The 17,601-nt window shown below is 42.4% G+C and overlaps 1 protein-coding gene across 1 annotated transcript in view; it reads right to left on the bottom strand.

The window, feature by feature from the left end:
- Window positions 1–17,601, bottom strand: part of LOC126426878 (uncharacterized) — an 88,974-nt gene that overhangs the window by 43,434 nt on the left and 27,939 nt on the right. Inside the window, exon 3 of the mRNA XM_050088921.1 lies at window positions 9,441–9,607. Coding sequence (XP_049944878.1) covers window positions 9,441–9,607 — 167 coding nt within the window. The remainder of the gene's footprint in view (window positions 1–9,440; window positions 9,608–17,601) is intronic.

Genomic DNA, 17,601 nt, shown 5'->3' with positions numbered 1-17,601 from the left:
GTTTGCTAAAGTTTTTCTTTTGTGAGTGGGCACAGTTTGGATACCAAATAAGAGTGACCTCGTGTTTCGATTATGATGGCATGACAGGTTTTTAATCTCTGAAGCAAGGTACTGGGGTGCTTGCGCGACGAGGAGTCGGTGAAGTAGACATAGAGTGTGGCAGTCACGCAATTTGTCCGGCCGCAGCCACCCTAGCTCGGAGTATGAAGCACTAACATGATCATATCGGCGAATGTTGCAGGCGTAACGCACACAGGCATTCATGGTTAGCTTAGCCGTCTTTTGTTTTCACTACTCTTGCCTTGTTGGATCACGTCACAATAGTGGAGGTTCGGTAGAACGAGTGCTTGCACGAGCTGGCGTTTCAAGTCCTGTGGAAATATGTTCCGAAACTTTTTGAGAGCATAGAGACAAGCAGACGTCTTTCGGCACACTGCGACTGTATTCTCCGCCCAGTTGAGATGCTCATCCAAAGTTACACCCAAGTTCTTAACTGTTTTCTGATATGGTATTGGAGTACCGCCGAGCAGAATAGGAGGTAGCCGTTCGCGGAAATCTGAACTTATCAATTTCTGATGGGCTATTAAGATTACTTGCGTCTTTTTTGCATTTAGTTTAAGTCCCATGTCACTACTGAAGACAGATCATCATTCATCTGACCGATTGCAGTGTTTACATCTTCAGGTCTGACACTTAGGTAGAGCTGGAGGTAGTCGGAATAGAAATGATATTTACAGGAGGACACAACCAACGAAATATCGTTGACATATAAAGAAAACAAAAGTGGTCCTAAGTTTGATCCTTGTGGCACTCCCGAGGAAACACGTTTCCAGGAAGATTTTTCATTTACGCAGACAACACATTGCGGTCTGTCTTTTAAGTAGCTTTCAAACCATCTCATTGCACTATCAAAGAAATTAAGCTGTTGCATTTTTCTGAGCAATATGTCAAAATTAACAGTGTCAAAAGCTTTGCTGAAGTCCAGTAACGTCAATATTGTTGCCTTTCGATTGTCGATGGCATATTTCAGGTCATCAGTTACTTTAATTAGAGCAGTGTTTGTGCTGTGATGTTTACGGAAACCGGATTGAAATTTGTCATATAGGCTGAATTCATTCAAGTGTTCAGTGATTTGGTCATGAACAATACATTCAAGTGCTTTGGAAACAGCAGGCAGTATGCTAATTGGTCGGTGATCACTAGGCAGTTGCGGGTTTTCGATCTTAGGGATGTGTCGAATTATGCTTCTTTTCCATGCAGTGGGGTATATTCCGTTCACGAGGGAAAAATTAAATATGTCAGTTAAGACAGGTACTAAGATATCGGCAACATTCTTAATCATGGTTATACCGATACTGTCGTTGTCTATTGCATCAGAAGAGATTCTCATTATTGCTTTTCTTGCCGTATTTGTTGTTACATGTTTTAGACGGAAGGTATCGTTGTTAGTTATCCTGGTTGGGGATTCTTATGGTCGGTAATTATCAGCCGTGCGGGTATTCAGAGGTGCAGAGAAGAATTCATTTAATTCGTTAGCTGACACATGAAAAGTAGTTTCCGATTTTGCCTTTCCGACCCCCAAGCTACGGAGATTCTTCCATAGAGTCGTGGGCGTCGGATCGCTGCATACAAGGGAGCGAGCGTGCCTGATTTTAGCATTGCGAACGCATTGTTTCACTCTGTTCTGTAGCTTTCTATATTCTTCGAAACGCTCGGGTTTCGGATCTGCCTTGAAACGCCTATGGGCAGCATCCCTATTAGTCATCATTTGACGTAATTCAGCTGTCAGCCATGGAGCAGGAGATTTTCTTACACGGATTTTGCGCACAGGTGCATGTTTGTCATAGAGGGCAGTGAGTTTAACACCAAGTTCATTAATTTTGCCGTCGATTGTAGGTTCTCTGATTATTTGATGCCATGAGATTTCTGAGCAATCGGCTGTTAGAGCGTCAAGGTCAATACGTTTCATGTTCCTCCAAGTTACGTAACGCGATTTGATCCTTGGGGGCTGCACAGAGTAGGCCACGAATATTACATCATGTGCTGAGAGGCCAGGGTCCGATGTTTGACCAACATCTCTTACTTTGTCAGTCTGTTTCGTTGCGATTACGTCTATAAGAGTATGACTGTGCGTCGTATGGTGTGTAGGTTGTAATGGAAGAATGTTCATGCTATTGCAACTAAACAGTCTTCTTAGGTTTATTGCGGAGGGAGTGTCTCTTAGCAGGTCTATGTTCAAGTCACCCATTACGATGACATGTTCGTATTGACACTGAAGTGAATGTAATTCCGACTGGAAGGAACCCATTGAGCTTATTTTTGGCGGCTTGTACACGACGCCAGTCAAGAATTTCCGACTTTGTATATTTATTTCAATGAACATGAATTCAGCCTCTTTTTCTTCAGCAGGGTTTGACGTACATAATACTTTCGCTTTGAGGTCTGTTCGAATATACGCGCCGACGCCGCCACCTCGCTTTTTTTATCTGTCTGCCCTAAGAAATGTGTACCCTGGGAGATGAATAGATGCAGAGGATATGTGTGGTTTCAACCACGTTTCGGATAAGAGGATTACGTGGTAGTTTAGTTGGTTGAAGAGGAGGCTAAGTTCTTCGTAATGTGCAGGTAAAGACTGGATGTTGCAGTGAGCCGCTAAAAGCTCTGACGCATTCCGCCGAGCAGCCTGGAGTAGGGTGGCAGACTGGTTTGTCACTTTGTTAGGCACTACCTGCCGCGAGGGGCACTGGCCGCTGCTACCGACGAGTGACATAACACAGGGGTGTCCAAGATTTTGCGCGCCCTGTTTGTGACTCCGCAAGTGCCGAAAGAAAGGCGACTGCAAGATATTTCCTGAGGTTGCGGGAGAATAGAAAATGGATTAGTGGTATTCGGTGCAAGGAGAATATGACCAAAATAGTGACGGCTGTGTGTCACTGTGTATCCTATGTCGTAAGAGGAGAAATGTAATTGGCATATTTGAAACATCGTAGGGTGGAAATAAGGGAAAGGGGAGTGATTTAAGAGGCCGATGCTGCCAGCAGAGAGAAGTAAGCTTCATAATTAATAGATTATCGTAGGAAGCTAGAATTGAATTGAGATTTACTAAAGTGATACTGGTAGTGATTATCGTAGGACGCTACAATTAGATTGAAATTTGCTAAAGTGATACTGATAGTGATTTTTGTTATGAACAATTTAAACCGAAGAGATGGGTGATTAATGAACTAAAGGAGAGACTAATAATTACAATAGAACTATTACAGAATGGAAGAGAAAATGAAAACGAAAAAAGTATTAGCAGTAACTAAAATTAAGTAATGGTTAGAGCTATAGATACAAAAAAATAGTAAAAAGTTAATACAGTTACAAAAACAATTAGTTGAAGGTACAAATATGGGTATAATTAAAAAGTTAATACTATTACAAGACTATATCAGAGTATAGGGCTGTTACAATTTGCAAATGGTGTTAAGTTTGCACTTTTGGCTCGAGTAGCTTCACTTAATACTATTCAGTTCTGTCATGTTTGTGACTGTCTTCTTTCCAGCTGCCGTCTTAATGATTACTCTGCCATCCTGAGTCCACACATTCTGAAGACCGAAATGGGATATGGCACTGTTTAAAATCTTTAGCCGTTCGTGTGTCAGATCTTCCCTTATTGTCAGCCCTGTCCTTGCTAACTTCTTCTTCTGGGTAAAGATCTCTGCCCTTTTTCGCTACGAGACAAATTTAATGATTATTGGACGAGGTTTGGTAGCACCTGGTAGTTTTCGTCCCACCCGATGACTCCTGTCAATGTCTGCCTTGGTCACTTCAACGCCTAATTTTTCACGTGCAACCCGTATAAGCAGGTTGTCGGTGTCTTCTTCCTTATTTTCTGCTACTCCAAACAGTCGTAGACTATTTCGCCTTTGGTACTGTTCTAGCTCGTCTGTTGCGGCAGATAGTTTCACTTCCAACTCTCGTGCCTTTTTCTCGTATTCAGACACAGACTTTTTTAGTGCTGTAATTTCGGCAGTATTCGCCTCAACAGTTTCACGCATTTTGGCCAATACTGCTGCCGTTACAGTATCCGTTATAGTGCCTGCTATCAGATCGAGATTGTTTTTATCGTGAAGCGCAGCGTTTACCTCAGAGCGGACCAGCTCCGCTATACCGGGAGCCGCGGCCGCACCTTCCGCCAAGAGCAGACCCGACGCACCTGCTGCTTCCCCGCTGCTGGACGCGCTGCTGTTGACTCTTCTGTTTACCATTTTCTCAAAGATATTGGCGGAGCACAGAAAAAAAATAGCACTACTGCACAGAACACTGTTGTTTACACAATTTCCACTGGTACTAGACAACACCACCTGCGAGAACACCTTCGAGTTCAACTAAATTTCGCGAGCCGAACGTAACACGTGTTACACTGCAGCCGCCATGATACTCCATATGTTGGACCATGTTGCCAAAAAATAACTAGAGCCTTCAGGAAGGCTGGCGTTTGCGTAAGCTTCCATACAAAGAAGAAGTTGGGGGGAATATTAGTACATACGGATGAAGGGAAAACAGATAAGTTTAAGCAATCCAGTGTATACGAAATTAAGTGTGGGGGATGTGCTGGGACATACATTGGCCAGACGGGTAGGGATTTTGCCACAAGGTTTAGAGAACATAACTGTAGTAATAATAGTGGGCTGGGGCGCCATATGAGGGAGACTGGCCAAAAGCGGGCCCCGATAGAAGATAGCCTAAGAATTCAGCATTTACAACCTAAAGGGAAGATTTTAGATAACTTTGAAGATCTGGAGATCTACGCACGTATACAGCACGCTGCACACCCAGTATTTAATAAACAGGCTTCTGGTGGGAACAACTGGTTTTCTGGCTTGTTTGAACGGATACTATTTTGAACTTGGTATCTATTATCCCCTCATTAGAAGTATGATTGTGTATTTTATAGGAGCTGGTGGTGTTCTGTCGACGTACCGTTATGATAAGCTACGTTTTTTGCCCAGTGGTTGGCTAGTTTATCGTCATACAGGGAAAGTTAGATGAGCATATAGGTTGTCATTTACAGATTTGTCCACCACGGTGCCCTTTGGGTGCTCTTTGGTGACACCATGGTTATTTTATTGATTTTAGACTAAAGTTTTAACACTTTTAATGTTTTGTATTTGTTTTTTAAAAACCTATAGCTCTCCGGAATCCGGATAGCATAGGTAGGACTCGGGCAATTGTCGTGCCACTAGTTTATATAAGGAATGTATGAGGTATAGCCCACGTATCTTTTGCGATTTTATGAAAATGCTCTTCTTCTCACCATTAAACTTTTTCCATGTGGCAGAGGGGTGTAAGTTGGTGTCTGGGCAGTCATGGCCCATGAGTATCAGTTGGCTGCAACTCGATAGGCGGATGGGCCGATGTGGTTGTCGTTGGCTATAACAGATGGCGCCTAAGACGTTTGTGTACGCGAGCTGATCACAGGGCTTTAGTTTATGATGGATAATGTTGGTTATATTTAATTTGGTGGTATTCTTTTACAGATTTGAGAGGTTGAAACGTTTATTCACCGAGAAACTCCCCCTCCCCTCTCCCTATTATTTATTTTATATTGACATATGTTTTGAGTAGTGTTTAGTGCCACTACTGGCTATAGGCATAGTATGGCAATGTAAAAAATTTGGAGTTTAAAAAAAATTAAAAAAACTTTTAGTGTTAACGTGTACAGAAGTACTATTCCGACTGCTAGTCGTAATTACACACTGTTAGATTTATATGATGAGTATATTATTCTTAAATTGCATGTTAACACATGGAGCACATGTACCGAGGGCGCTTCCCTGCAGGTTGACTTGTTTAGCGTCAGTATACGCTCTGCTTCAAGACTGCTCGTGCCGCAGTCATATGTTATTCGACACTTTCTTTGAGTTGTCAAGGCTGTACGCCTGGTTGGGTAGGAAGGAGTTGAAGTTTGTGGTATGTAACTCATATGACTACATCTCATTTTCTGTAACGTTGAGACGCGTTGAGTGTGCTGTTCGCTTATGTTTTGTACGTGTTTGTAACATATGTCTGAAGATGGATGTTAAACCTGAAACGCGTAACATGTTCTAATAAAAGAGTCAATTGAACATCTCTTAACTTTATAGCGATTGTAGAGCATTGGTTGCCAGTTATTAACTTTGTTTTTCCAACTTCTGTGATGCCCTTTTCATAGATGTCCATTCCTCTTCAAATGAACTGCCTGTGTGGTATTCATCAACATAGTATCTACAACCCAAGAGAAATTCAGACGCATTTCATGAATGCTCTCCACTTCAGTGTCCCACTCCTTTCCGCATTTATTCTTCCAGGCAATTCTCTTAAACTCCTATCCACTCTTCATCGCAATTCAATTGAGTTCTGAGCTTATATCTGGCCCTAGGCGAGCCACAAAATCTAAGAGCAGGATTTAGAAAACGATAGATTTCGACTTCTTGCCGTAGATAATCGGACAATTCTTCCCATAAATACAGAAGTACGAGTATTAACAAGAGTTTCACCAGGACGTTACCTCACATGGAACTTTCCTGTGCCTCGATCCTTTTGGAAGCATACCTCCCATGGGGAAGCGAGAGTTTTCTATAGCTACCGACGGTTGCGAATTAAAACAAAGAGCGACAGAGGGAGAGAGAAAGGGACTCCCCTCTCTTCCACTCCGCTCCAATGCCAAACCTCGTGTGCAGTCATGACTGTTTGTACTGAAGCCATAGTGTTATGTAATTGCAGTACGGAAAGTTTAGAAATTTTTATCATAATGTAATTTGTTAAAAGAAAGGCGAACAAAGATGTAAAGTAATGCATCCACAGTTTGAAACAGTTGCTGAAAAAATCGATGTTTTACACTGTTTTACATGTAAGTCAACTTAAAGATGCAGAGCTACAATTTTTGTAGTATGTGTATTCTGATATAAAGCATAACATGTGGAATTTATGAAAGCCCACACATTAACTTCTGTCATCAGTGATAATACCTGCAACAGTTGCAAAATTTTACATCAGCAGTTGATTTTATCACTGGGAAGTGTATCAACAGTTGTGCATGTCCCATCAAGAGAAACGTGTATTCTTATGTGTCTCCATTGTTGTTGTTGTTGTTGTTGTTATTAGCAGAAGTAGTATAATTATCACTACCGCATGCTGCGCGTGTACTTCACATGTCGTAATGTTGACACATTGAGATGTCGGATCATATGTAAGAGAGTGCACTAATGCCTTAATTTTATCAGGTGGAATAAACGCATAAAGAAGTAAATAAATGTACACAATGTGCCAAATTCCGCCACTTTTTATAACGCACTTTACACTATTTCTAAGGACACGGGCTCTGTCGTTTCTTGCGACTCTTAGTGTCTGTTCTGCTGGGGTTGGCATCGTGTAGTGGATCCCCATACGCTCTGTAGCGTATGGCATTAAAGGTCTAAAATTTTTGTAAAAGTTACAGTACCTTCCTGCATTGTCACTTTTATCGCAACGACAATGAACGGGAGTCTTAAAACGTCACGTGTCAGAGATCTGTGCTGAAGTTTAGTGAGCGAGCAGTCTAGATCGCATCACATTGCATAGTGATTTTTTAATCGGGACCTGTGCGCTACCTTCATGCTGAGTGGCCTGGGGACGCTCCCAAGACAGCAGCCGTGTTCACAGACCGCGTGGACACGCTCCTGGCTGGACGACCGAACACTCAGCCGTCCTGCCGCATCCCGACATGCCCGCTAAGCCATCCGGTCTCAGCCTCACAGGAAATGTCTGGCTCCAGCGTGTGGACAGCGGCGGTCTCGACGTCGCTGCGATCTGGCGGCTCTACGGGACCTGTTGAGTGACGTCAGCTGAACACGACACAACTGGAGAGACTCGTGGACTCTCTTTGTCGGCCAAAGCAGGCCCTTGTCGAGGCTAGAGGCGGTGTGCTCTACTGATGTGTCAGCATGATCTCTCCTTATCTGACATCGAATGAAATCTGTCCTCAACCTTCATGTTTTTTACTTGTAACCTTCCACGTAAACGTAACTAACTCGACCTTCTTTTGTAAGGAGAAAAACATAAATTTGCACGATCTCAACCCTAGATACCAAACACCCATCCTCTCTTAAAATAAATGGCCATACTTAAGATAATACTCATTTCAGACGTCTTGAATGCAGAGTTTTTAAAGTTCTGTAGGTGCAGGTTGCCTGCCACTGGCTCCGCCCCACTGCAGCTGCCTGACGCACGAGTGCAGAGTACTGTGCAGCGGGGTGACGTCCAGAGCCCTCAGACCCGCTTCATGTCGCAAGTGTGGGAAGACGTGTGTGGAGCCGGTCACGTCTGCCCCATGTGTTCCGAAACTTTGTTCTTCAAGTAGAACACATGTGATTTAACATGAAAAACGGGTAAGCAATATGAGCAGATAGTATTTCAATGCCATGCGCATATATGGTCAACACTGTTTAGCAATATTTTAGGACATATTCTGCAGCAGTTTTTTATAAAACACACGCACACACACACACACACACACAGATCTCTGTTACGGACAGAGGCAAGGTGAAACCTGACAATATTACCTCTTCAAAGCAAGCTTCCTAAACAGTCAGTTCGCGATTTTACGTCTCCGTCACATTGTGCCAATGAAGTTGTTTGACGAAAATGATCGTGGTGAAAGGGTATCGTCATCATTGTCACCGCCATCCTCTCATAAAGAATTGTCTAACGTCAATCAACTATTCTTCTCTCCATTTAACGGGTCTTCTCTATGACTGCCGCAACTAAATTGCAAGGTACAAATAGTAGCACAAAGAAACGCTCATAGAGTTTCTTTTGCCTCGTGTAAGAGTTAGTCGAATAGCCACATATAAAGACGCTTATCGGTCACAACTGTCACGAGCTTTGACGTTTAGGCGTGGCAATTTGACCGTCACTGTATACTGCTCCTGGAGGTGCCATACTGTCGCTTGTCGGTTGACTGGCACTATAAACGCGAATCTCTTACTCACCGTGCCGTACAGTAGTTCGAGCTCCGACAATGGGCGAACGCAGCGGAGCGTGCCAGAAACACGTGGTACACGAACGTTGAAAAGCTATGTGTTCAGAAGGTCTTAACTGCGTACAGTCATAATCGTGGTCCAAATCTCCGCGCGACATAGACAGCTGGGGCTCACACCTTGCAAGTGTGCGTCTCGTATATGAGTCCTGGTTGGTGATCTTCTCTTGTTAGATGAAATCGGTTGTGATTAGATAACTGTTTCTTTTCTCCGGTGTGATTATTATTTAGTTCTTATGTTTTTATTTCTGTGCACTTTAATTAGGACAGAATTTTCAAATGTGGTGCAACTCCATCACCATGTGTTGATTAACTTCGACGAGAGTTTTTATAGAAAACCTAAATGAGCACATTGCGCTTTATTTAACAATAACGAACTTCCAAATAATATACTCACCAGGTTTGTCCCTCCACTCAAACTGAACTGGACGCCACCACTCACAATTCACCCTGCCGATCGTCGCTCTTGTGATGCGTTGAACAGCATGCACTGACTGGGACAGGATATGATGCCTCAGATCATCCGTTTGCAGCGTTGTCATGTTCCATACCATGTTGTTCAACCTTTCAAAATAAAATCGAGTCAGCTTATGTGACAAATGATATTATGAAACTTGACTGTATTTTGTAGAATAGAATAGTGAAAACTAAACTCAACTTGCACTTCTCCAGCTTTCACGTTTCCCATTGATAGAGGTCGCCAGCCCATTAGAGACGAATCGAGGTGTCAGGAATTATGGCGTACATTACGGCTGGTATGCGAGTCTGCTTACATATTCTGGCGAACTGATCGTTTCTGATTAAATACAAGAATTCACATACAAACATGCAGCCAGAACTCTGAGTGGACAAGCGCAGCAGACCGCCTTCAAAGGCATGGAGTGGGCGCTCCCCCACAACATGGCTCACCGTCTGCTCCTTGGCGACATAGTCACGAGCAGCACTTCCACTATAATACCACGTTTTGAAGACGTTGCCATGTTCTCTTGTGCCGTTTGGATGAGGTTGAATCTTGGTCTTTCGTGACAAGAAAGACCATACTGCGCTACCTTACTGAGTTGGACTGAATTCTTATAGCACTCTGTCTTAAGAATTAGCACATTGGCATCCTTGATTGTGAGATTAGCAGGGACAAAATTTAACAGAACATGCAACCCCTAAGTGGGAGCTGTTGTAGCAATGTCATTAATAGTCAACATGGCTCCTTACGTCTTAACTGTGTGAGTGCCATTCTCCCATGCTATAGCACAATATGCGACAGCTCAATAACCAAGAGAAATTGCAGCGTTGTTTTGTTTGTCTACATTTGCTCCCCAGTTTTTTGCAGGAATGTAGTGCAGTTGATTTAGAATAGAAGCAAACGACTTTCACAGGTCCGTGCAGTGCTGCATAAATGACAGTGACAGGAAGAGGGAGACACCAAAGTAATTAAGGAAGTAGCTGCAGGAAATTTTGGTCCTATCCAGGGGCACATATGTGTGCCTCTGTATCATGGAGGTAGAACTCTGTGGGCTCAGTTCCGCTTGTGTTTGGCTGGAGTCTCTATCTGTAAAAGTACTCCCTCTGTTTGGTGTCAACATGGAGGCTCTTTGACACAGTCAGTAAGTAGCCAGTTCCACTAGATCAATGTGGTCACTAGGCCACCACTACGAGCAACAATAAACAACTACCTGGAACCTTGGAGTGCGAAGAAATTGGCTAAGGGGACACGTGAAACAGAACTTGGATCAGTGGAGTGGGCTTGTGTTCACCGGCGAGTACAGGTTTCGAATGTCGACTAGGGATCGTCGTACAAGGCTGTGTAGGTGACCAGGCACCGGTGCAGGTCTCTATCCATGGGTGCTGCTGCGGGGCGGGACGGTCGTATTTTGGGCTTGTATTATGGTAATATCAACAGTAGCAGAAAACAGTATAATGGGAGTAGGATTCTTTAGGAAGGTAGAGCAGAGAGTGTGTTACAGTGAACAGTTCAGTGATACAGTTAAGCTTATCACAATCGACAGCAAACCAATACCGACAACGATAGTTCAGAAAGTACATGCCGACGTCGGAAGCTTAAGATGAAGAGACAGAAAAAGGATATGAAGGTATTGAAAGGGTAATACAGGACGTAAACGGAGATGAAACTCCATTACTCGTGGGAAACTGGAATGCAGTTGTAGAGGAAAACGTGGAAGAAATGGTTACTGGAGAATATGGGGTTGGGATAGGGAATGAGAGAGAAGAAAGACTAACTCAGTCCTGATATAAATTTCGGCTAGTAATAGCGAATACTCTTAATCGCAAGAGGAGGATGTATAATTGGAAAAGGCTGAGTGATATGGGGAACTACAGTTAGATTACATCATGGTCCGACAGAGCTTCCGAAAGGATATAGTGGATTTAAGGCATACGCAGGAGCTGGTATAGACTCATATCACAATGTAGTAATGATAAACAGTACGTTGCAGTTTAAGAGATAAGTCAGAAAGAATCTATACGCAAATGTGTCAGTTACAGAAGTACTAAGGAATGACGAGATACTCTTGAAGATCTGCAAGGCTATGGATACAGCAACAAGGAATATCCCAGTAGGCAGTCCACTTGAAGAGGAATGGATATCTCTGAAAATGACAATAACAAAAGTTGGAAAGAAAAACATAGGTACAAAGAAAGTAACTGCGAAGAAACCATTTCAATTAAAATATTATTACCCATGATGAAAGAGGGAAGTTCAAAAATGTTCAGGGAAATTCAGGAATACAGCAACTTTAACGGAAAGAAGAATGAGTGAAATTAGACTAGTTGCTGACCTCAGTGCTGAATACAGAAACCAGCGCCAAGTGTTCCCCAGCAGAAGCTCGACAACACACGCACTCGTGACTCTGCGCTCTTAAGCAGCCGTCTGATGACGTCACAGCCCGACTGGCAGGGATCCGAACAAACAGTTCAGCTTGTAGAGTTTATAGAAGTTTCAAACTGCTGCCTGAGCCGTTATAGCCTCTGAAGATATCTCCAGTATTTGGAGACGAAACGTTATAGACTTTTCGTTTTTTTTTCTTTTTTTGAGTCATCAGTCTTCTGATTCTTTTGATGTGGTCCACCACGAATTCCTCTCCTATGCCAACCTCTTCATCTCAGTGCAGCACTTGCGGCCTACGGCCTCAATTATTTGCTGGATGTATTCTCTAATTTCGTTAAGCAGGCTGTTCGATAATTGTCGCACTTGTCAGCTCTTGCAGTCTTAGGAATTGTGTGGATGATTTTTTTCCGAAAACTAGATGATATGTCGGCGGACTCATACGTTTTACACACCAACGTGAATAGTCGCTTTGTCGCCAGTTCCCCCCAATGATTTTAGACATCCTGATGGAAAATTATCTATCCCTTCTGCCTTATTTGATCTTAAGTCCTCCAAAGCTCTTTTAAATTCTGATTCTATTACTGGACTCCTATGTCTTCTAAATCGACTCTTCTTTCTTCTTCTATCACATCAGACAAATCTTCCCTCCTCATGGAGGCCTTCCATGTACGTTTTCCATATATCCACTTCCTCCTCCTTTTTGACGGTGAAATTCCCACTGCACTCTTCATGTTACCACCCTTTGCTAAAAATATCACTCAAGGTTGCTTTGACATTCTTATGCGCTGACTCAGTCCTTCCAACAATAATTTCTTTTTCGATTTCTTCACATTTTTCAGGCAGCCATTTCGTCTTAGCTTTCCTACCCATCCTGTCTATTTCATCCGTAAGGACTTGCATTTCTGCCCGGATGGTCGTGGTATACCAACCTTACTGTCGTCCGCCATATGGTCTGACAACCTCGTGTGATGGTGTGGGGTGTCGTTTTTTTTCACAGCAGGACTTCTTTGGATTTAATCTGTGGTACCTTACAGCACAGCAGTTCTTCTATGCTGTTCTACACCCCGTTTTGCTGCCTTCAAGGTAAGCCATTCTTGGCTAACTTTTTTTGCAAAATAATGCCCTCTCGCATATGGGGAGAGTTTTTATTAGTTGTTTTTAGACTTGCCAAACCCTACCTTGGCCAGCAAGGTGGCCAGACTTCTTCGCAATTGAGAATAATTGGAGCGATATAGACAGGGACGTCCTACCAGCTCGGGATTTTGACGATCTACCGCAGCATTTGGACAAAATATGGCATGATGTTCCTCAGGGAGACATCCAACAACTCTGTCAATCAATGTCAAGATAAAAAATTGCTTACATACGGACGCATTATTGACTTACTTAACTTGTTAAGCTTCCCTCTTGAATAAGTCATCCACTTGTTTGTCTGCTCATGTAAAGTACAACTACTACTTTCTGTACCTTTCGGATATTTCCTTCACGGAGTGTTCCTTTTTTTGTCTAAGAGTGTAAATTCGATATGTGACATCGTTTTACTAAGAGCAACTATAGTAAGCAGTAATAGAATGTCTAAATGGGCTAATATCTGATGGACATGAAGGATTCTATTTTTTGTATAATGAACTGAACCTTTTATACGTCTTTTTTTGCTAAAGAGGTCTGTAGAAGACTGTCCAGGTATTTGGCAGTCACGCTTGTCGAACAGTCCATAGCGCTAACAACTGGTCTTAATGGAGTGAGGGGTTTGTGAATTTTTGGTATACCACACAATCTTGATGGGACCAGTTCTGATTTAGTAAGACACTTCTAGTTGGTGAGAAAAATCAAAGAGGCTTTTACTAGCTGATCCGTTACCCTAAGTACTGATTTTGGGAGATTGCTTTTAATCTCACTGTACCTTCTTGGTTGCAATACAACGCAAGTTTTTCTGCAGTAGGTTCATTATTTCATGAGCATTGTAGCGTTGCCCTTATCTGCTGGAAGCTCTAGAATACATCAAAATTGAAATCTCGGATAGGTCTGTTTCCACAAGTTAGTGTTGTGTCATTGTTTATTGCCTCTGGTGGTGTCTCTGGTGCTGCCTCCACATTTAGGCGACGAAGTCTTAGGCACACAAATATGCCATGGACAGTGGCCTAATCCCCATTAAGCAAAATTCACCAGTAGGTTTTATTTAAATAAGTTATCAGTACGAATACAGGTGTTATTGTTTGTAGGAATTACAAAAGAAACGAGGAGTGTAGAAATGGGGTGGCCAAGACACTGGCTCACGGGCCATGCCCAGGCACAAGTGCATTTGGCTCATTACATACATTTATTAAATTTTCTCTGAAGTGCTCAATAAACACTGGATTGAGCAACCTTACAGTTTTATTTCACGGTTTCTGAGCTGTACACATTGCTGTGTTTTCTAATTCAATCAATTGTACATCATGGGCTGACAATCCATTTATCAATGGAAAAGCATGTGTTAGTTTTACACCCTCTTGCTGTACAAATACATTATCTATTAGAGCGCTACTGCCTTGAGCTATATGTACAGGGAAATTGATAGCTGATTCTATTTTATATACAATTAATAACACTTACACTTTTCCCATCTGAACTGGTTAGAAAGTTTACTTAGAAATCATCACAGATTAACAACTTCCTGTTTTTGGCTGACAGACAGTGTAATAGGTCATCTACATATGCTAACAGATCATCTACTTTATTTTTTATTCCCCTGATATTCTGATGAAGTAAGTTGATACTACCCTCAGCTTCATCCCTATTTACTGTACATGAAGCTTCTGTTATTCTATTTTTCTTGAGTGTTGCCTGTTTGGACTTTGACCTTAACATAAAAAACCTGTCTACCTAGTGCCATTAACCACAGGGGTCACCCTCGTGTGACTGAGGCTCCCCCTTACAGTGTCTGCTAATGGAGAAGCTGACTTATCTTTCCCCTTCCTATTTAGGTGCAGGCCATGCGTAGTGTATCCTCACCTACCAGTAGTGTCAACAGGAACATCGCGTATGTGAGGTTTTGGGGGTATCTGGAACATCCCTTTCCTCCACTACTTCAGATAGCAAGCCAGAGTGTTAACACGCCTTACACCAGTGTTTACGCAGGACCGAACATGGCGCTGAAAGACCTCCACAGACACCACATTTGTGTGGCCAGTTCATGTTCCTATTTCATCCAAGTCTCTCGCAATAGTACACCTTGGATTCATACCACAGGCTGTTTCCTGCTGCTCCAACTGTGATTGCCTCATCTCCCTAGCGTTTGTTTTCACAAAACTTGTGAGCCGGTAGGCTGCACCTAATTCCTCCTGACGCTCCTGGCCTTGACTGTTAACTAGAAGCAATATTCTTCTTTTCCTATTCTGATTTGATCCCTACATGTCTTTTTTTTCTTGAAGCTAATATTCTGCTTCAAAATACATTCAACTACATCTGGATGAGGCCCTTCCTCCACTACTTCAGATAGCAAGCCAAACTGATTTACTAACTGAATTTAAAAGTTTTTTCAACACTTTCTCTTTTTGCTTCTACCTCTCCCGTCCCTGTTTCTTCCCTTAGCCTACATAATTCCAAGTCCTCATTTTCTAATTCAGCCTCAAGGGCACAAATTTTTGCCTCCTTTTCAGCGACTTTTCTGTCCTTTCTACATAACGTACGTTCCCATGGAGAGCGTCTTATCTACCCAGTTTCCTCACCGCTACATTCGCCCCAATAAACTATAATCTACACAGTCTTCACATCCCCGCCTTCAGATTTCTACAGCTAACATCGCCTTTGCTAGACGTGTTTTGACAGAAAAATTTACACAAAGGAAGAGGATAACTTGGCACAACAGCACTGATGTTACGTAACCTGTATTAATACGCAATGAAGCGCTAATGTAAACAAACTTTTAAAAATCTCAAAAACTTTATAAAACTACCCTTGTAATTCTTTCTAGGCCACAACGTATTCTTCAAACTCCGTATTTCCTTTAACACCAGTGATCTTAGGGAACTTCACTGTCTTTGTCAGAATGTGTCCGTTCCAGAAACGCGATTTTCTTTTTAAATCCATCCCCATCAAATGAGGAAAAAGTTACCTTGCAGTGCATTACTGTGGGCAGTGTGCAGTCAAGTCCAGTTAAAATGTGAAATATGCACTAGATTGCACATGTTTTAATTTTCGTTCCTGCATTCCTTTATTAAACGCTAGCAAGTTTTAAGTTGTTCCAGGTATGTCTCTCGATATAACCTACGTACTTTGCAGTACGATATGAAGTCTCCATAGGAATCGTTCAGTTTCACTGAAAACCGTTGCAGCTGAAAACGGAAGATACGTGTGACTTCAGCAATTATAATATGCTTTCTTCCACTTTCGCCATGTGCCAAAGGCCTGCAAATTTAGCACAAAGTGCTTTTTGATGTACAAAACAAGGAATCTTGTGTGTCGACATTCGTGATTTAATCCTGTTTCATTGTCAATCAAATCTTTAAACTCTTTCTGCATATTCCAGAATCCGAATCAAGAACAGTTCTCCACATGAGTAACCTAGAGGCAGATATCCTACGATTTGTGAGGCAACTTAAATCACTTAATAACAGCAAGTCTTCCGGTCCATACTGTATACCAATTACGTTTCCTTCAGAGTATGCTGATGCAACAGGTCCACACATAACAACCTTATACAACCGTCAGCTGGACGAAAGATCCGTGTGAAAAGATTGGAAAGCTGCACAGGTTACACCAATATTCAAGAACGGTGGAAGGAGTAATCGAGTAAATTACAGGTCCATATTATTAACTTCGATATCCAGTAGGATTTTGGAACATATATTGCGTGTGAGGACTATTAATTACCTCGATGAAAACGGTCTGTTGACACACAGTAAAGACGGATTCAGAAAACATTATTCTTGTGAAGCGCGAAGTGTTGAGTGCTATCGACAAGGATTTCGAAAAGGCCTTTGACACTGTACCACACAAGCGGCTTCTACTGAAATTGGGTGCTTATGGGATATCATCTAAGTTAGCTAACTGGGTTCGTGATATCCTATCAGAGAGGTCACAGTTCCTTATAACTGACAGTCATCGAGTGAAACAGAAGTGATTTCTGGCGTTCCCCAACGTAGTGTTATAGGCCCACTGCTGTTCCTTATCTATATAAATGATTTCGTAACAATCTGAGGAACAATCTGAGATCAAAAAATGCAAAACGATTTAGAAAATATATCTGTATATTTTGGAAAGTGGCAATTGATCCTAGATAATGAAGTCCTCCATATGAGTGCTAAAAGGAATCTGTCAAACTTCGGTTACACGATAAGTCACTAAATCTAAAGCCCGCAGGTTCAACTAAAACCCTAGGAATTATAATTACGAGCCACATAGATTGGGGGTTGGGGTCGGGTTGGGTTGGGTTGTTTGGGGGAAAGAGACCAAACAGCGAGGTCATCAGTATCATTGGATTAGGGAAGGATGGGGCAGGAAGTCGGCCGTGCCCTTTCAAAGGAACCATCCCAGCATTTGCCTGGAGCGATTTAGGGAAATCACGGAAAACCTAAATCAGAATGGGCAGACGCGACTTAAATTGGGAAGAACACATAATGTTGAGGGGGAGGCAACCCAACGACTGCGATTCATTAGCAGAATATTTAGAAAATGTAACAGATCTACTAAAGAGACTGCCTACGCTACGCTTGTATGCCCTCATTTGGAGTAC

The sequence above is a fragment of the Schistocerca serialis genome, chromosome 11, assembly GCF_023864345.2.
Source record: "Schistocerca serialis cubense isolate TAMUIC-IGC-003099 chromosome 11, iqSchSeri2.2, whole genome shotgun sequence".
Taxonomy (NCBI): domain Eukaryota; kingdom Metazoa; phylum Arthropoda; class Insecta; order Orthoptera; family Acrididae; genus Schistocerca; species Schistocerca serialis.
This window is presented reverse-complemented; position numbering and strand designations above follow the sequence as displayed.